The 23155-nt window shown below is 25.9% G+C and overlaps 1 protein-coding gene across 1 annotated transcript in view; it reads right to left on the bottom strand.

Annotated features, from left to right (window-relative positions):
• Nucleotides 1-21447, bottom strand: part of LOC112597637 (tRNA dimethylallyltransferase) — a 101723-nt gene extending 80276 nt beyond the window's left edge. The window contains exon 1 of the mRNA XM_025343767.1: nt 21139-21447. Within this exon, the coding sequence (XP_025199552.1) occupies nt 21139-21411 (273 nt within the window). The 5' untranslated portion in view covers nt 21412-21447. The remainder of the gene's footprint in view (nt 1-21138) is intronic.
• Nucleotides 21448-23155: the final 1708 nt, after the last annotated feature.

Raw genomic sequence — 23155 nt, 5'->3', positions numbered from 1 at the left:
TTTATCTTCATAGCACCCCATGAATTACAGAAATCAAATCTTAAAAAATATAGCGATATAATTTTTTTTTTTCAAAACTAGAAATTATATTTGATCGTTTTAAAAAAGGATTATTGAACTTATTTATGATTAAATCGTTTTATTGAAAAGGAGTAAATAAATCGAAATGTAATTAAGAAGACAAAAAACGAGTATGCATATTACATATATATGAAACCATTTACTAATCGGACAGACGAACTACGAATGAACTTCTCTCCACTAAAATTTAAGATATAAATTTAACATACATATCATATTTAATTATGCGCAAAAGCAAAATAAACATTTAATATATTGATAGACGTGATTCAATGAATTTCTTTGTATTTAAATTGATCTTGATTTAAATTAATAGTCTAGCTACTCGTAAAAAGTACACGATGAACAGACAAATAAATATTGTAAATTTTCTCTATAATCTATATACGACACTTTACCGTGACCATTTCTACTCCTTTTCGATGAAGTATTTATAATTCAACTCAATCATTATCAAAATAAATACCGATTAGATTTCAAGTTTTGATAAACGTTAAATCAACAATAGAGTATAAACTACATATTATACATTATATATTTATATGTTTATATGTTTGTGTGTCTGAAACACAAATATTTTCAAATATTAAACAAAGCGTATAGGTATGATTAAAATGTACGGTTAGGTACATATATATGAGAAAGGTTAGATAGCTAGTAGAAGAGCTTTAGAATGCTTAAATAGTATGTTAATTAATTAATTATGTACCTACTTATACTAGTATATTAATTCCTATTATACAACGAATACAAATTGACTACAAACTAACTTTACACAAGAACGATTTAGAAACTTATTACTTTTAAATATTGAAAAATGATAACAAATTAATTAAAACCTTAAGATATTATTAATAAATTTAATAACTGAAGACAGAAAAGTTGCTTTAATACAGATAGTTACTTATTGACTATTGTAAATCTTGTATTTAAGTAATTTGTTATATTTATTTTAACACCATCAACATTTAAAATCTAATGGTGTCTATGCATATACATACGAAATGTTTCCAATATAATTGGTTGAGCCTAAAGTTACTAATAATAGTCATGAGCTAAGTGTACACGTGTAAAATGTGATATTTTAACAGTATATAACTATTTTTGCGACAACCGACAGTAAAGAATGTAGAGAAAATACAACATATCTAATCGACTATTATTCGTTGTGGAATCTGGGCTAAATAATATGCATGTAATCAAGATCCATTCATAACTGGTTCCGTGATATAAAATAAAATAAATTACTTTGCTTTTAAGAACACGTAAATAACAATATGTAAAAAACGATAAACTTGGTTTAAATAGACATACTATAGGTACCTATCTATACAATTTTACAATTTTATTGTGACACTTTGTCTATCTAATAACAGTTATTAGTAAAAATGAACCTAATTGAAATAACGTATAAGTGATTAAGTATTAATTGACCAGATTTATGACCTTAAAGCGTTTAATCGAGCGAAATATGATTTTTTTTCAGTAGACATAATTACAATGAGTTTTCTATACATTTTATTAAAAAGACCTTAGGTAATTCCTTTCACATAATTCCTCACTGATGATGGTGGTGGTATTGCCCAAGTGTTCGCTTATTGTCAATAAAACATAGATCTTCAACTGACTCCAAATAATAATAAATGAAATTTCTTATAAACGAAAACCCAAACCCATTACTCAGTAGAGATTTTAATTCAATATAAATATAGAACGTCTTAAATTTAATTCCATATATTTTTCCCTTTTTGTTACACGTGTTAACAAATTCGCAGTGGTTTAAATTCTGCCAACCTTATCATATATTATACGCATATATATTCATCAAATCGTTTTTTTTTTTTTAATCATTTGTCATTATATTTATTATATTATGATATAAAAAAGTTAAAACATTTATTTATTAGCATGAATGTTATCGTAAAAATTTAAACATTATGCAATTCTAAACAATAATTTAATTTAAAATTCGAGATAATCATTTATTTTTTCATTCAAAATTTATTAATTATTTAATAAAAATAGAAAATTAACAATAATATATATATTTTTTTAATTCATTGTTAATCAAAAATTGTATTTTAATTTTAATATTATTATATATTTGATAATCTTATACAATAATTTGAAGGTCTTATCAATTAATAGTCTAAACAATATAAAACAACATAAATCGTTATATTTTATTTTAATGTATCATAAATTATATTTTATAGTATATTTTTTTTATTTCGATTTTGTCATTAATTATTTACGAATAAAAAGTACATCATTCCGAATTTTACCTTAAATTATAGTTTTATTAATTCATAAATTTACATAATGTTTAATTTATTTTTGAAGTAGGAACCTACATTTAAAATTGATAAGTTAGAATACATTATATTAAATGATTAAGTTATCGAATTTCTGATAACTCACCACTTAAAACAACGTAATATACAGCAACGTACATTTATTAACAATTTAAAAACTGAAATGCGTTTGACAATTTGTCTGTTATCTCGATCCAAAATTAACTCATATGTCCCTAGTGGAAAACTCCTAAATTAATTATTTGGTCACACATATTGAATTGGATTTAAGCCATTTTCTCATACTATACATTTATACACACACACACGCACACAAATATATATATACATACATTCTCTAGGCATAGAGTTCCCGCCAATAAATCTATCATGAATGGGACACATAAAAGTGTGTGACTATGCAAGACTCAACAATTTTTAATGACCAACAACAGTACGTCAACGAAAACGCCTCATCAATAATAGCCTATTTTATGTTTACTGCTGAAGATAGGTCCCGACGTTTTGTTATAGCAAACCAACAACACTTAATTGCAACGTTAATGATAATAAAATGTTATTTGTACTGCATAATTAGTGGGTAAGACGGGGTTGTGGTAACAAAATGAAACCGGTTACAGGGTAAAATCATCAATCCATGCACGTTTCAGAAAACATATGTGACAAAAACTGCTATCAACAAATACGATCGTCTCTCTCCGAAAAAATAAGAAGAATAAGAAATAAAAATGTCTGCTTGATTTATTGTAATTCATCTTTCCCTTAATACATTTGAACCCATCAGAAAGTTAAAACAGCCTATTCTAATAGTGGTGGCGATAAGATAAAATAAATAAAAATAATTGTTTATTATAAAAATGAATTAGAGATACCAAACAGTTCTCATACATATTCACGAATTCACAAGTGAGCTTGACACATTATACAAGCGATTAGACCGGAAGAGGTCCATTGATTCACATAGTAAACCGGCGCCGCTCTTGATAGGGGCCGTGGCCGTGCCAAAAGTCATGATGTATTCGTCGACTCAAAAATTTTATTATGACTTTTATGTATTTCTCGATTTATAACTATAATGTATACCAAACCATAAATAGTAAAAACAATTTAACAACATTCAAAATACACATACCTAACGATGTTTAAATAAAATTTGTATAGATTGAAAATGATTTATTTTTATTTTTAATATATCAATAAATACGAGAATATAAAGAAAAATAAACCACACATTTTATTTAACAGTGATTGACCTAGGACCTAGGACTTGAATATACTTTGACTGTGTTTTAATTAAAATCTTTTAAAATGTAAAAGATATTAGAAAAAATATATATTTTAAGTTTTGAAATATTTAATTTTTTTGTATCAAGTTCCTAAAATAAAATAAATGATACGATTTCCTTGAAAATCATAAAAACATTTTTTTAAATTAAATTAAAATTAGCAACATCGTTAAAATTAATTAAGAAGTAGATACTATTATTATATTATACAATTTAAAAATGTAATTAACTTAACTTCAATTAAATTAACCTTCATACAATAACTATATTAATTTACAATCGCAACAGTGTGCTGAAGTATTTTGAATTACACTCAGAATTATTTACATATTGTTTACATTCACTCATTATGAAGAAAAAATTATTCATTCAAAAATAATTGTTAATTGTCATTTGTTATAGTACAATAAATGATTTGAGATTATTTGTTAAAATATAAATTAAATAAATACATAACCGATATCATTACTTATAAGTTATAAGTGTATAAAACACTTATATTTTACGATTAAAAAAATCCGTTCAACTAAAATAATAAAACTTAAAGATGAGACCACAATGAAATTATACATTTCATATGTACATATTTAACACCAGGAATGCACTGCATAATAAATATTAACACGGTTAAATTTTTTATAAATCTTAAAATGTTATCTAAATATACATATACAAACCAACCATCCAGTTTTGTAAAATAACTATAGATAATTTAAATTTAGATTTTAAAACCTGTTTTGAATTAATCATTTTATGATACTTAATATTTAATTTATTCGAATAGATATAGTTTAACATTTTTATTTTTATATAAAATATTTAAACCAAATTAATTATAATCAGTAATTTGTCTCAAATGAATACCAAAAATTACTAACAAAAAGAATGTATATTTCAAATTTTAATATTGATTAATTAAAGAAATTTAATTTTAAATTTTAAAATATTTTAAATACAACTTACTATCATGAAGGAGGAAAAATAATTAGATACATTCGAAAATCAATCAATCATTATAAATACTATTTATAAACATCCGTTTAAATAAAAATAGAACACTTGTAAGTATAATCAATAAACATTGTTTATTGAGACTTTAATACCTACATATAACATAAAAACAAATTTAAATGAAAACCACACAGCGTGTGAATGAAAACGTTTACACCATCGTAAGCAATTAGGAAAAAAAGGCAACAGAGACAAAACTCGATTGTTTCCGAACGTTTTATATATGCACGAAAGTCGTAAAATTGTGTTTTTACGACCGCACACAGTGTCGCGAACTTGTTAAGACCTACAAGATTTTTTTATCGAGTATTTTTTTTATTATCATTTTTATGGTGCAAAATAAATATTTTTACAAAATATATATTATATGTGGAGGAGGCTTAAACCATAACAAACCTCAACGACGTGACCCAGGTCGGTGTTTTGCCCTAAGATCTGTTTATCATAATTTAAAATATTTATACCTATAAAATTATATATTGAATACAGATTTATTTAAGCTATAACAATACAGCACCATTTTTTTTCAAATAACCAATTACTTTTAAACATTTCTTTTTTTTTTTTAAGTATAGACTTTTCTCAATTTCATTAGAATTTATATTCTTCTTCGTAAATTTACCTAATACAGAAAGAATAGATCTTGAAAAAAACAGACTGTGTTCCAAAAACTAGTTTACAAAATCGAGAACAAAGAAAAGGTACAAGACGTATGCAATGTAAGTTATAGGCTGCAGCATAAGTTTTTGCTTCAATATTTAGGTGATTTATTCTATAATAAATATATATATACATGATTTTTACAATACTCTTATAGTATTGAATAGCTAGTAACAATTTATAACTAAATTTTGAATATACTAAATAAGACATACAGCCAAACAAAATTCTGAAGTACAGCTTTAATTAAATTCTATTGTTTTCGACCTTAACCAATTAAATATTAAACAAGGGAAATCTGAAGGAAGAGTATGCTACGATCTGACGTCCTGTTCATAGATGTAATTTATGAGCCGAAAATGTAATATACCTATAATAAAATCACATGACTAATACAAAAACCTGATAAATATAGACCAATATTTAGAGTAGCAAATAAACTAAAATAATAATACCTTAATAATAAAATAATATTATATAAGTTACAATCAGTTGAATTTATTAACAAACGAAATTAGTTACAAACTATTCAGAATTTTATTATTTTAAAATACAAAAATATAAACTCAGTAAAAATGATTTAAATAACAATATCTAAAATAAATCAAATAAACAATTTTAGTCAAAAATGTTTATTAAATACAAAAAATTTGTCACGATTGCATAAAAATTAAATTGTTATCAAAAACTTTCGCTAGACAAAAATTCACTAAAAATCCATTTTTACACAATTAGATATATTCGGACGTACGCGCAGGATTTGCAGTTTTCAAACCAACGGTTCACATAGTTTTTACACGTAATATTATCATAACGAGTCTATTTTTATATACAACTCAAACCAATTGCATGTATATAAATAAAAGGAAAAAACTACGATCTTAAAACGTAGTGCGGCGTTTAATTTGTAAAAATACATCGGACCAGACCGATGCTAGCGGCATTATATTTTCCTACACGGTATTCAAGGCCAAACGTGCACGAGAGTGTGCGTGCGTATAATACATGAATTCGCAATAAATTTAACACCCCCATAAAGTGTACGCGTGGCACAGAGGAAACCACATAACTATGTAGGTACTGTAACTATGTCAAGCTACGTCATCGCCGCCTGAAAACGTCTCAAGGCCCGTCTGGATAGTATTTAAATATTGAGTGAAGATGAAGAGGAGAGAGAAAAAACCGCTCGCGTATTTTATAAGTGCGGTTTGCGGGGTAAACGAAATTTTTTTTATAAATCATATTTCAACTACGGCAATTGAAATAATATATCATTTCATGTCGGTTTATACACTAGAAAAAAAGTAGAATTTTTATTTATTACGATTATCATTTTTTTTTCAATAAAAAACTTATCCCCCACATCGCGAACGTATGTAAATTACTAATATACGATGACGCGACTTGTTCGAAAGATCATGGCCAACGGTTGGCCTATACATTACGAACAACCGTTGTCGCCGCCGTCAGTTTCGTAATATGAAGTGGGAGGGAAATCGGACCCGAGTACAATTTTCTGTGATAAATATGTGGGAACGGTTCAACCTTATCAAAGAATATTAGCCCTTTATTTTTCGAAACTATTGAATTAGAGAAAAATATTTATAAACAATAACTGATAAGTTGATAACAATAATATAATTGATCGCACTGAAAATAAGTTTTAACATTATGCAAGTGCTTATATTATAATATTATTACATGGTTAAGTAGTATATTATATGCGATGTATATATAGTTTAGCTCCACGAGGTTATTCACCTGCACCGCTGCACTATGGAAATTATTTCCAAGTCTATGTCCCCTCTATATGAGACGGTACATATATTTTAATGACATTTTTTTTTTTTTTGTACATTATTAACGGAGGAGTCTTACTCAAACGAAACAACCACTGGCAAACGATCTCGGTTTCATATAATTAGTACCACATTGATCCTTACTCCGGTATTAGATACGTATAACAGAGTATAGTAGCAACACATCACTGCACAGCTGGTCTCAACTCTCATTTTATGATCATACATGGCATTTGAATTAATTACTACTTTCAGATTTTTTGTCATACCTCACAGGATTAGTAAAAATAAAAAACTTTAAAAATAAGATATTTTCTTTATTTGACTTTAGTATGAAACCGTAATTCAATCTATTTTAAAATTGTTCAATTTGTAAGCTTTTTGTTTTTATTATTTCTAACCTAACTTAAGAATTTTATTAAAATGATTAACTTATAAAACATATGTTTTTTATTCTGACTCCTAACTCTTTAACTAATAAATAAATGAATACATACACCTTGCACTGAACAAAAAATAAATTAACTTTTCTTTCTAAACATATTAAAAGAATTTAGTATTTGAAAACTAAAATATTAATCTCATAAAACGCAAGAATAATATTTAAACCTAAATAAACAAATACTACCCATTTATGCATGGCCATATAAAAATTAAGATTTGAAAAACATTAAATAAACATAGAATAGGTAGATTCCTAGATGTAATAATTATATGTTGGCAAATATTAACAGAGTATCATAGACAACAGTCGCCTTCACACATACACACGCTCACTATGATGGTATTTTTTTTTTTATTTAATCATTCGGTCACTAAGAAAATAATGCATTACGATGATTTAAGCCATTTGAGATATTTTTACTGACTAGTCTACAGCTGTAATTGCAATTTAAAATAAGCGCCACGCCGTCACCGTTTATAGCGGTAGTAATGAATTGTCGGTAGTTTTTTTTGCGGGTGAAAAGTAGTTCACGAAGTTCCTAAATATAACATTCGACTAAATTTGGTTTGGAATGTAACACATGCGTCTAGGTGATATCAAGTGTGTGAAAACACACAGAATTTATTGTTAAAACGAAAATGAGCATCCATGAAGTACACAACTTATTTGGATACAAACTACAAAGCGTTTGAACGTAATTCTAGAAAAAAATTAAACGGTTCACGAAGTTGAACATACGATGCCGTATTGAAGAATAAGAGAAAAAAATTCCAATTTACATACAACAGCCCCACGTGTACAGGTATAATCGAGTATAACCACTTAGGCTATACTGCGCAAGGCTAATATCGGTCACTGACTGTATACACGATTCGTACAATATTAACTGGTTTTAAACAGAAAACAATAACATAATATAAATCAGCATTACAGTTGTTTAAATGTGTAGCCCCTCAGAAGTAAAATTGGACCAACTTCCGGTTAACAAAAGAAGTTTAATAATGTCTTATTGAAGGGTATAACTGGTGATTCTTAAATAATAAAATGTTCTCAATGACATATTCTTAAACGTTTTAGGAACCATTTAATAAATGCACATAGGTACATAGTTATTATTGAACTTGAACAAAAGTGAAACAGTTTATTAGCAGTTCACATTAATAAATGCAGGCACGAAAGCACTCATTGATTCAATTTTAGAGGCGCGGAGGGGGATATGTCCAAAAGTCTCAAAATATAAACTAAATAAACGTTAATCTGCAATTAATCTTGCGTATTCCTACGAAGTCGTCAATACAACTATATAATATTATTATATACATATATTTTATTTCAAATCCCTATAGTGATAAAAAAAATAAATAATTTATATTCTCTTTAGATTATTAGATAATATCTATAATGGTAATACTTATTATAAGATCATATTATTTTTCTAGGGGAAAGTGCCCCGTCTTCCCCCCCCCCAATGAGCACCCAAGTAATTTAAGTCAAATTTTATACCTATATAATGTTTATATAAATTCCAATAAGATAGGTCTAATCCTCTATTAAATAAAATGTATACACGTCATTAATAACATATACAAATATTTCCAGAAGCCAGTAAATAACTAAATAAATGTACTCAAAATCGTGAAAACTTTCAAAATAAATAATAGGTATTTGTCAAAAACTACTGAAACATACATGAGAAATAAACCATTACTTAAAATTCAAAGAACGTAATATCGAGATTTCTTATCTTCGTATAGCATTAGAATTTTCATAAAATACGTTAAAATAATATGTATCTTAACATCACAAAATGATTGCTGATATAAAAGGTTAAATTTTAGGTCAATAAAAATTAAAAATTAAAAACTACATAACAGTTAGCCATACTTAAAAATTCTAATTTAACATCTAAGTAAAATAAAAACCTAAGTTTTCAAATAGAAAACTATTTTAAGTATTCAGTTATTATAGCCACTTTAATGAAATGTATTTCCTCCTACATCAATATATGTTTTTAAATAGAAAAGTTCATTAACACCTTTTAAAAATTGTAGTAAGACAAAATAGAAACTAAAATAAATTTAATATATTTGAAAAAATATCTGCTATCTTAGTGAGCTTAACAGTATAATGTTTACATGCTAAAAATTATATGTGCACTATAATACTCTTGACACGAGCGTAAAATAATTTTAAACTCTAAATAATGTAATACCAAAAAAAATCAACAGTGCAACAAGTTTTAGGAATATATTAGAACTTTATAAAAATATAAAATATTAGTAATCTTAAATTGTATTATGAATAATGATTAACACAGTTTTTAAAACGAATATTTAATTTAATTATAGTAAAATAATTGACGATGTCATATAAAATAAATATTTAAATATTTACTTTTTTGTTACTAAATATTTTTTTGTTAAAAATTATCATCATCATAATTTTAATCAGATTTGATAAGTATAATGGTTAATTAGGTAATTTGTTATAAGTTATAACATAATATTATTATACGTATGTACGTTGGAAATACAATTAATTATACACAATCATAATACAGTGGAACCTCAATAACTCGAACTTCTATAAGTCGAATTTTCGATAACTTGAAAGAATGTCTTGGCCCCTACTTTATAACATATCATATGTGTAACCTCTGTAAGTTGAATTTTCGATAACTCGAATTTTTTTTTCGCCCCCAACCGATTAGAATTATCGAAGTTCCACTGTAACTTGTTCAATAGCTTCTTATGCTACATATATCACATTGTTGAAACATTTAGAATAAGAGTTCATAATACAATTATTCAAATACATGTTATTATTAGCCATAATAGTTCAAGTTCAAAATCGTTTGTTTGATGATTATTAAATGATGAACATTTTTAATATGAACTTAAGTACCAATATGCAATATTAAAGCTTCCAAGATATTAGTTTTTACGCACTATAATATGTCCATATCTATTATTTATAGACATTATTTTACTATATCACTTGTTGAATTTCACCATTTTCAAATTAAATACTTTACCAGTAACCTTTCATATATTATTTAAAAAACATGTTTGAATAAATTAATATAAATGTTTTAAACCTACTTGATATAAAATTTATTATAAGTCAAGAATAATAAAATTAATGAGACACAGACATTTCAATTACTTATGCTTTTCTATATAGAATGTATTTTTAACGTATTAACGATAAGTCTTTATCTAATTATCTATATAAATTATAAGATAAATAAAACAAATCTACATTTTAATTTTCACACAAATCAAATCAACACTTTGTTTTTATTCCAAATTATAATGAAATATGGTACGTATTAGTGTTATTGTTCTATAGTTATGTATAATACAACAGCTAAGCATATTGTGATAGAAGACAGAAGTAAACTAATATAGAATAAGAGTATATAATCACAGTTGGGGATATCATCTCAAGGTCAAAGTGCATAACATACAAACACCTAAAACTAAACTTAATAATTGATAAATATAATTATTATTCAATATTAATGTTATTGCTCATTCGTCATTACCTCATTTTGATTAAACTTTGCATAATAAAATTCATTTATAACTGCAAATATTAATTACGTTTATTGTTAACTCGTTTAATTTTGTAAAAATTAAAAATTAATAAATAATAAGTACGCAATTATTTATATATGTTATTAATCTATATAGTATTAATGAGTAATTCCTATTTTTATATATAAATATGAATATATTTTTAAATGATTACTTAAATTGTTAACCTGTTAATCAATGGCTAAATAAAAAATATCTAATAGACTATCATACTTCTCATAACTCTAACTTGAGATTTAAACAAATAACTTTTAAGTTAATTCCTAATTTAATACAGTTCAAAACTTCTAACACAATAGAAATATTAAAGAAACTTAAATGAGTTTCTTAAAAGAGCAATCAATTTTAAATATTTAATTAAAATATAGTATTTTAAATTAGTGAGCAAATAATAAATAGTGTATTATTGGAGAAAAATTGTATAACCTCATTAATACATGTCATGCTAACATTTTACAGCAGAATATAGGGACCTATTATTTTAGAAATCGAGAACAGAACAAAAGCTTTTTGATGCCAACAAACGCTATTGAATGAGTAGAAAAATTTAAATCTTTGATAGATATTAAGTTTTTACTAAAATAGTCTAAATTCTGAACATATATGATTGAATAGTCATAAATACGATACATTGTGTCGGTATAAAAGAGGGGAGAGTTGCAAGTCGATGGCCATAGCAATGATTTTTTTCTTTTTTTATAAACGGTCGTAAATATGAAGCGCTATTGGCCTTGGTGTTTACTAGACCTATATACACAAATACAAAATATGTATACATAATAAAAGGCGAATAATTTAACAGAAAAAAAGACAAGCACTAAGTGATAGTGAGAGAGAAACTTCTGTAAACTCATAAGGCCAAGGTTCATAGCGATGAACAGGAGAAGCACACGATGAACGATACATATTTTGATAATATACAATAAAGAGATACAAACATTTCACTTTAAGACGGGTTTTCAACATGGCTTTAGTTCAAACTTCCACAGTTTACACGTCAGGAAAAATGTGCACAGCGTAAGTAACAAATATTTACATCTATACACATATTATAGATATAATATAGATAAATAATGTATACCAATATGGTTTTATTCACTAATTCTCAATTTATCGTTATTTCTAGACAGCAAATCATGTTTAAATACATAATATACGACGTGCGTACATCCATTTCTGAAGGACGCGGTTCTAATTTTTTTTTATTACTGGCGCCATACTCTAATCGCCCAGACTTAGATAATAGAAAAAACACTTGGATTGGCAACAAAAAACCGTGTGTTACAGGTCAAGTACACATATACTATTCGGAAGTAGTAATTCACCAGAAACGTCGAGTATCCAAAATAATAACATTAACTTTGATCAAAACAATAAAATTACTTATAAGTTATAACTAACACGTATCATTAAAATTCTTTGCACTTATTTATTTATAAATTAAATAATACAATTTTTATATTTAAACTATCACACGTACGAATGCATATTTTTTAAGAAATACAGTAAAACTTATTTATGCTTGGGGTAGTCTTTTTACGAACTAAATTTGTAATAACTCACACTAGAACTTATTAATAATATACAATAATGTACATACTTATACTGCATTTAAATAAGTTAAAATAAAAATATAGTTCAAACAAAATAAAAATTAATAACATATGTGTAAATAATCCAATTCCCTTAAATCCTTTCAAAACAAATATAAACAAATTAATACGATTTTTCAAATAAAAAAAATGCCAGCACTGGAAGTAATTTATAGTATGATTATTGTTGTATATTATCTCACATGTTTTTTTTTTTACTGTATAGTAATAAACAATTAATTAAAAAATATTAAAAATAAATTTTGTTAATACTAAGTAATAAATAGAAACTTTTTTATTCTTTTACAAGTAAAAACGTATTTATTTTTATTTCCAGTATTAAGTATATTAATTTATTAATCAATTAACAATTTAACATTTTTATAAGGCAACTATATATATTATATATATATATATATTGTAAACTTAAAACAAATGTAAAGTATATTTAATTAAATAAATAATGGTAATAATAAAATAAACAAGAAAAGGAAGAAATAAAAGGCATAAAAAAATATATTAGCCAGTTATAAGTTTCCATAAATTATCCATGACATTTCCGAAATGCAAACACATGAAATAGTTAAAATGTCCCTTAAATCTCAAAAGAAAGATAGAAATAGTGTTAAGAGGTATATACATGTCTAATACTTCCAAAAATGATTGATTAAAACTTAAAGTTTGATTTAATATTATAACAGTAATTTCAAACAAAGGTTAAAAAAATTCAAGGGTAATATTAGACCCATTAATATAATTGAGTTCAAATTTATCTAACCCAACCTTTTTATACTATTTAGTATAATTTCTATAGCTAAAAACAAATCTTATCAAAAATGTAAATTATAGATATTTTTAATATTTACTTCATAGAATTATAAACATAAATGAACGGGCTAAATACAGGAGATAAGGTGCTTACTTTATAGGTTTATCTAAATCATAAAAATCTTACTAATTACCTAATGGAAGTTTTATCCGCGTGTGTAACCCTATAATCAACTATGCGAAGTACAATATGTTATTATTATTATTATTATTATTATTATTACAGACCAATAATTAGTTATCTATAGCTAATAGAATTCCGCCGGGAAGGCTAGTTAGACCTAACTTAACGGTTTAAATTCTTACCATTGGATTGATCAATACAATAATAAGATTTTTCATTTATAGAGGCAAGAGAAGCCGGAAGTCTTTAAAACTGATGAATACTGTGATATATAATGCTAAATTCAATAAGAATGTGAACATTTTAAAACGTATTTTCTATTAACTCAGTTTTATTAATTAAAACATTTTAGCACGGGTATATTAATCAAATCATACAATCGTACATTGTGTAAGATACATAATAATATATACATACATATATTTCACTTGATTTTAGATTCTGAACAAAGCATGAAATAATTAATTTTATAACATTTTTTGTCCATCATCGCGTTTAAGAAAGAGAAATTTAATCTAGTCGTTTACATTACGTGAGGTTTTACTAGCAATATGTAGTTTGTACTTTTACAGGTCAAAAATAGATCATTTCCAATATTTTTTTCCTAATTAAAATACGAAACACATCGAGTAAATTGGTTCAAAACGCTTGTGATTTCAATTAAAAAAAGAAAATGATAATTTTAGACACATAAGATTTTCATAAAATACTTTATCACTTTATAAACATAATTTAATTTTTGAAATATTTAGCATATTTTTAGTTTTTTTTAAATTACTTAATATATTAATCATTCATGATTTTATGATGTACCTAAAAAATAACAATATTATAATATAATAATATGTCAACTAACAGAAATAGTTTGAAATATTAATTTAATTCAAATTATAAAATCAGATAAAAACTAATTATAGGTACAATTGAATTTAGAATATACTAATATTTATGACAACTATGATCAATTTGCAACATGTAAAGGATTTTTACATTATACTCATCATAAGAAATAGGTATAAATAGATCATTTAAAAAGCCTACTAAATAAAAAAAAAAACAAATCAATATAATTGAAATGTAATATTTTCAATGATCAATAATAACATCATTCAATTTAAAAATCTCCAAATACATTCAAACATTTTTGAATTAAGTGTCAATTGATTCATTCAAAATAGTAGAACTAAAATAAACAATATTATGATAGTATAATAGTATCGTACAATACAATATTAGAAATTATTAAAATATTCTTTTAATTTATAAGTATGGTTACCACACTTATTAATTATTTTAAATTGTAAATAATATTACAATATTGCAAATTTATTTCTACTTCTTGAAAATAAAAAGACCAATTCAAATTTTTATTAATTTTAGCAATCAATAAATATCATAAAAAAATGTTCCATGTATTTTACTTACGCAGGAGGCAGGACACAATGTTAACAAACCATTAGATAGGACATTACAGATGGTTAAAAAAAAAGCAAAAATACAAAATGAAAGAGAAAAAGTTCTGAAAACACCATTAATATGTATAGCTATCTATACCAGTATCCAACAATGCTGTGTGCTCGGGGCTTATCTTGAAAAAATATTGTGAAGAATAAAGAGAAGGAGCCCTCGTTATAACAACAGGCGAAAAAACCGGTTTCCCAGTATTCAGCCTCAGCACTCAATAGAAACGCCGAAAACCGGCAGGCGATATTTCTTGGGTTTGAAGGTATTTTTTTTCTGTCGCATTAGGACTATAGGCTATTATTTCTTCAACAAATAAATCACGAGGGATCATATGGAGCGTGGTAAATTTTGTGGAAGAATAGGAACACAGATTTTTTGAGGGGAACGTGATTCTATATCGCCAATAAATAAAAATAATTGAATTTTGCAAATAAAATATTTAAAATATATGTAAATAATATGACTATATTATATTGAAAACAGCGCATTTAACAATAGTAATATTTACAATAAAATCTATGAAATAAAAATATATTAGTTTTCATAACTAAAAGACAGCCAAATCTTTATGAAATATTTTAATTTAATTATTTACGTTTATGTAAACACTTAACCAATTACGCAAGTACCTACTACTTAGTACAATTATTTAGCAAATAGAAATATCCTATTAATATTTGAATTTTTATCATGAATAAACAGGAGGAAAAAATATCTATAATATTTTAGTTAATATAATTAATGACACAATAACTAATAATATTGAAGGTAAGTGATGCTTTAGAAAGAAGCATCATTTCTTAAGTTCTAACCATGTAAAACATGATTGCGTACGATTTTAACTGATTTTAAACTACACAATCGTGTATGATTAAGCATTAATAACAATACTATTAATAATTTATTGATGATTTTATTTATTAATTATTTTACTATACTATAGTTATTCCCATTAGATATATTTTATTATTTTTATTGATTGTTGTAGAAGTGTACATACTTTACTAGATATTTATTAGATATCATCTACAAACATACGCAATCGTGTTTCCAAAAAAGACAAAATACGCAATCGTATTCTACCCTTCTCACCTATCTTTCATAAGTAGAATGAAAATTATTATTTTTGAATTTAAATTCTCATATATTTTTTTTTTGTTTATAACCGTAAAAACTCAATAAAAATTTAAATATTTTTTAAGTCATGTTTAAATTCTTCCAATGTGCACATATTTTAATTTTTATTTGCCATTCATATTTATAAGTTTTAAAATAATAATAGCATATATAATATACAGTATATATTACGTATTTAAATAAAATACAACATAAACTATACAATATTTGTAATTTCGTTAATAGTTATATTTATAAAATAAGTAATACCTACGTAATAAGTTTTGTATTTCTATTCATAAAAAATATTTTTTGGAAACACAAAATGTACTTAAAACAATTCAAACAAAAAAATACTTAAATTGTTAGTTATGAATCACACCGTACGTCAATATTTAGTTATAAAAAAAAAATATTAGAATTTAGTAATAAAAAAACTCATTAGCATAGTTAGGTCGCATACACAATACACTACTATCTACTTAGGCATACAAAACATAATTATATAATTGCATTTATTTTTTATGTTAATAAGATTATTGAGATAATTAAAAAACATACAAATACTATAAAATAAAATGTAATTAAAAATTAATACATAAAAATAAAATATAGGTACAACAGAACAATTATTGAGATATGAATAAGTATGAATGGAACTCGTAAGATATGACGTCATTGTATTTGTATAGTTTAAATCACTAAGGCATTAAATATTAGAAGAATAAAATTAATATGAACCCTTCCCCGTATCCTTTAAAATAAGAAACGGGATTATGTTATAAAACTTAAGCTGGATAATAAAATATATGTAATAAAATCGCTTCAACAAGGTGCACTACCCTGGTTAGATTAAACGTACTTCAACATCGATTGTTGACCAATAAAAATGAAACTTTGAAAGATTCAAAGTAATTTTTCTATACAGGCAGTTACAATATGAAAAGGGAACTGAAATTGTCTAACTCATGTGATATAATATACAAAAATAGTTGTGATTAAAAAAAAGTTGATAAATTCAAAAGACAGTTATGTAAATTGATTTGTGCATGTAAGTTTAACATATACTTATATTCTGTTGAATACATGTTGTATCGAATATCAGCATATTATATTTAATTCCTCTGGGTATATAGGGAAAAAGAAACGAGAATTTCTCATTTTACGTCATTCATATTATGCAATTTCATTCAAAACGCGGCAAGGTCGTAAATATGCTTTAACACCTAGTAAAATTGAATTATACAACAGGGAACACAAATTTAGCACCAATAGTTGGTTTTAATACGTACAATATTTATAATGCCATTGGAAGATCTATAAAAAAATTATACAGGATGAATCTATCAACGTAAAACAATGCTTTGAGAACATTTTTTACGTAATTTATGTAAGTTATTCCAAAAAGACGTTTTTGAAAAAAATAGTATTTTATAGCATTTATAATAGTTTTTCATTTTATAAATTTGCTACAATTGTAGATGAAAACATACATTTTTATTTTATGTCCTGAAGCAAAATATTTTCTATGTTTTTCGACTGATAAAAATATCGAGTACCTATTTAATTATTTAAATTTTAGGTAAGCTGAGTGAAGTAACATAAAGGTACATAAATATATTCTGCTTTATAGCATAAAATTAAATTTATTTTTCAATAAAGAAAAAAAAATTGTTTACGATACAAAATAGAAAAAATATTATTTTTATTCAAACATGTTAAATTATCAAATGTTTAATCATACTATAAAAAGAGTACCTAGATGTCCTCGTTTTATATTAAATCTAAAAGACAAGAATCATTGTTTGTTAATTTCCCAAAAAAAACTAAACTATAATATGATAATGTCATCTATTTTTTTTCCTATAGTTCAAAGTCAAAAGTTTTCTCTTTCTAAAATTTTATGAAAGGTTTAGTGTTCTATTTTTGCCTCTACAGACGTATTCACCGTGTGGGCACTATATGTACATGTATATATATATATACACACATACAAAGATTTACAAACGGCTAATTATGAATAAATAATGTACATGTTTAACTGCCAAACATGTGATGTGTCATTATGCGTGTGAGGTACTAGATATGTTGTCATATGGTCACCACAATTATGAAGAACAAATATTGCACACATGGGTATTATATTATAAATTCACTACTGATTTCTACTTTTGGTATTTGACTCTACGCAATGTAGTTAGTACCCACTGCTCAAAAGTAACAAAAAAGTATGTTGTTTTATCATAATATATATTTTACAACTATAGCAATTATTATATTAATTATTATAAACAATGTAATTATTCTCATGATAAAATGTAGTTAAGATGGTACCTCTGCTGTACATTAGGTGTTTAGTTGGCATAGGCGTAATTGGGGGGGACTTGGGAGAGCTTAGCCCCCCCCCTAAAATGCAGATGAAACCTTCCACGTATCAGTACATGTCTACCCCTAAAAAGGCTACAGCCCTCCCCCCAAAACTATAGTTTTTTAAACTATAATCATTTAAGCCAACAATATAAAATTAAATTAATTTTATACGCGATCGTGTTGTACTTTTTCAAATACAAAAAGGTAAACAGTGCACAATCATGTTACGCCCTTTTATAGTATACACTATTGTTATTACCTTTTGAATAAATAGCATTTAACGGTAAAGCAGTGTGAATAAGTTCATAGTAATATCTTAAAATCAATCTACATATTTTGAAATTTCGTTACACGGTGATATTCATAATATACGTAAAATTTATAAGTCCTTATGAACAATATATTTAAATTATAACAAAATTATTTACAAAGTTTTAAATAATTATGTTTAACGTTTATTTATTCTTTGGAGTATTCAATTCCAGTATGAATTACTTATGAGGAATATTATACTCAATTTTCAAACGTCAGTTATAAGAATTTAAAAATATTTACATATAACAAAATACTTGTATTTTTGTATTTTTCATACATTATATGAAGTTTGCAAGCATTTTAATACACACAGTCACACATCATTGTAAAATCAATACATTCACCTATCCATTCAGATTCTAATATCAATAATATTTTTAATTGCTAAAACCTATTTACCTATTTATAATATTTTATTATGTTATACTTAAGTATTTATTCGTTTAAAAACTTTAAATAGAACATTTTGAATTTTATTAAAAAGTATTATTTTTGAACATTATCCATCAATAAATAATTAAGTATTGCAATTCAACAAGTTCTGTACTTCAGTATTTATAGAAACATTAATGTAAAAAAATAATAGATACCCACATAATGTTTAAAAGAAAACTTTTATGAATAGTAGATGAATGATGATGTGCTACAAGTAAATAATACACGAAAAAAGGATGAAAGAAAAAACAGACCAGTAATCTCACTTTCTTTTACTTCTAATTATAGATATTCTATTTTATTTTATATCTCAATATAATAACAATATTGAGTTTGTAAATTAAATAATTATTGGCCACTGAGTCGGACTTAGCCAAGACTTAAGCAGCCTAATTAACAATATTACGGCATAAACTGTATGCGTTTAACCTGGATTTTAACCTATTGAGTTTATGTTTAATCAATTTCTACTTATAAGACATTACCAAAAAACTAAGAAATAAAAAGCCGATTTAATTATTTAATTACATAAAATGTATTTTCACACCTACTATACATTCCATACTTGACTATAATGTATAATTATTATTTTCTGATTTATAAATAATGACAAATCATATTCTACTTGAGACGGTTGAAATACAAAGATCTTACTACCAAATGTCTAAAAAATATATTATTATTTAATCGAACTGCAAATCATTCGATCAATGTATGTCATTAAGAATGCAAAACAAAATATAAAAATCTAATTTTAAGCACTTGGCTTATCTCGTTAATTCATACATTTGACAAAACAAAATTTAACATTTTTAAAAACTAATAGCCAAAAATATTTATTTTTAAATGAATTTCTATTTATTTTTATTTCTTATTATTTTTTTTACTGATTTAATAATGTGAAAACATTTTAATTTCTATACTTATAAACATAATAAATCAGGTTCATTATTAAATTATCAACATTCAAACTGAATATAAATACGTAAAAAGTAATTTTGTTGAACGTATTATTAGATGATTTTATTTTGAAATCGAAATAAATTTCATTAACCAGTTATCAGTTTTCACTTATAATATATTTTTTAATTTATTTGGTTCTAATGCAAAAATAACGAAATTCGATTTCTTAAAAAACGATATGTATTTTATTTTTCTGGAATCCCGAGAGTTGGTGAAAAAATTTGATTCACAATACTCCCTTATCACTAAGACCGTACCGTGAACAATTTTACAAAGTAACTACGAAAAACAATCGAATTACGTTATCTGTGAACAGCACATATTTTTTTTCAACACATAGTATTTAACGTTATCGTAATTATCACGATTATCAATAACAATAACAATAATAATATTAATACAATATTATCTCAGACACTTCCGAAAACATTCCTATCGATTTTGATACCATAGAAGTTACCTATTGTCACAATATACACACCCACATAAAAAATATTGTGCGCTATTAGACTTGACGAGGACTAGCTTTTCACGAACTATTCGCCAAGCATAAAATGAAAAAAATACCAAGGAGTTATAGAAAATTATGGACTAGAGCGCAAATACTTCGACGAAGCCACCTTCATATTCCCCTCTTTCAAAGCCTTTCATGAGGCGAAATAAAACTTAGCCTTATCTATCAAATCTCATCGACCCAATGATAACAAACGAAATACAACACAACTATGTACTCACTTGGATGGAATCGGCCGACACGACTTCGCCGCCCAGCTCCTGAGCTAGCCTCACGCCGAGTTTCGTTTTCCCTGTGCCCGTACATCCGACGACCGCGAACAGCGTTCGGTCCTTTAAACTCTTCAAATCCATTTTTCGGCAGTCAAAACGAAACGATAAACGAGCACGACACGGTGACAACGTCGACGCGAATCCCAAATTTTGGGCCGCGATGGCGGTAAACGAGACGAAATTATTGCGTTTCGGAATCGCGAAAACCTTTATCGAAAACATAACATAACCTCAAACACGTGCTATATCGTTATCGCATCGTTATCACGGGGACGTCTGACTCGACGGCGATGCGGTTCGATGCGATGCGCTCCGATCGGCCTCGCCGGATGTTAAGTTGGCAGCCTGCACCACCTCCGACCTATCGCGCTCTCACGCGATCCCCTCAATGCGCCGCCTGAATTTACAAACGCCACCGGTCGTTCCCGCGCAATCAGCAGTCCGAACTACGCTTCATACGTCTTTCCGTTGTAGGTTTTATTCTAATCACTTGTGGTCTAAGATTTTTTAAATTTGGGGTACATATTCGAACACTCTTTTTGCTATCAGTAGAAACCACATTCTGATTGAGCTAAGGGTCGACAGAGTTATTATTTAAGTCTTGGATATTAAGCCTATAAATATTTACCGTAGATAGGTTAGGTAGCCGCCCATACAACATAATAATATACGATTCCGAAATGACGTGCGCCCAAAAATTATTTACACACAAATACTTTTGTGGAATTTCAATTAACAATTGTTAGTGGCCGTCAAGGTATATTCTTCTCCGATATAATTCACACGAGCAGCTCCCCCTTATATATTGTAAACTTATAACTATATAGACTCCCAGTAATGTATTATAAAAACGCATAACAACATATCCATAAAAACTCAATACAAATTACAATGTAATTGTTGTATTATAAATGTATAACTTAGTACCAATGATTTTATTTAATTTATTATTCGTTCACTTAAACGTTTTTATGTACCAATCTACATTTATCTAGATTATGGATATTTCATTGTTTTAATAAACATGACGACTTATTTACTGTGTCAAGTAGATACTACGAATAGATACATATACTTTTTATATATTATAATACTTCACATCCAATAACTACAACTTACTCGATCTTCCAATATTTTAATATAATCGACAACAATATATTATTATTATTTTATGTGGTTTATTGTCATTGATATTAAATGATGCGGTAATGTATAAAAATCTGTTAGCCAATACAATTAATGTCTGATTCCATTTTTAAATGTAATTTCATCATTACACCTCTTTTCGCTCTTGTTTAAATGTTATAGTTTCTTTATTATTGCTCAGATACTTCTGTTTGAGTGTAAACCATCGTTACAATTTCCATTATATAACCAAAAAGCGTATATTCGGTTAAGATAGGAATGTATTATCCCTATACTTAATATGAATTTTCATTAGTGTCTAAAACATGAATAATACAAAACGATGACAGTGCAACAGTCATAAGTAATAACTAATAAGTAACATTGTAACAACAATATTATTATACAAACACCACTTATAAGATTTAATTATATTTTACAGACCTATTAATTTTAAATACAATAAAATGTAAATAATTTTTTTAAAGATGGTGTATGCAGCTGTCCATACCTAGTGGTATTATAAGCTTCTAAGATCGATGGTCCCTTCATTTTTAAGTTATTATTTATATAAATTTACAAAACAAATTATTTTATTAATTTTACTAAATTGTGTTAATATTTAACTAGGTAACATGTAGAGAGTAATAATTATCTATAATTTATGATTTAGAGTTTATGACATATTAACTTCAGATGTGAGGTAAAACATTTAGTATGATATAAAGATACAAATTTATTTATATAACAATGAAGCTTAAGCATGTATACTCATCTATACTCTTATAAGGGTCCTGAAAATACTATAAAAATGTACATCTTACATTGATGCACCGACGCA

The sequence above is a fragment of the Melanaphis sacchari genome, unplaced genomic scaffold (genome assembly GCF_002803265.2).
Source record: "Melanaphis sacchari strain LSU unplaced genomic scaffold, SCAv2.0 Contig42_pilon_pilon, whole genome shotgun sequence".
In the NCBI taxonomy this organism is placed as follows: domain Eukaryota; kingdom Metazoa; phylum Arthropoda; class Insecta; order Hemiptera; family Aphididae; genus Melanaphis; species Melanaphis sacchari.
The sequence above is the reverse complement of the archived record's forward strand: the minus strand, read 5'-3'. Positions and strand labels throughout refer to the sequence as shown.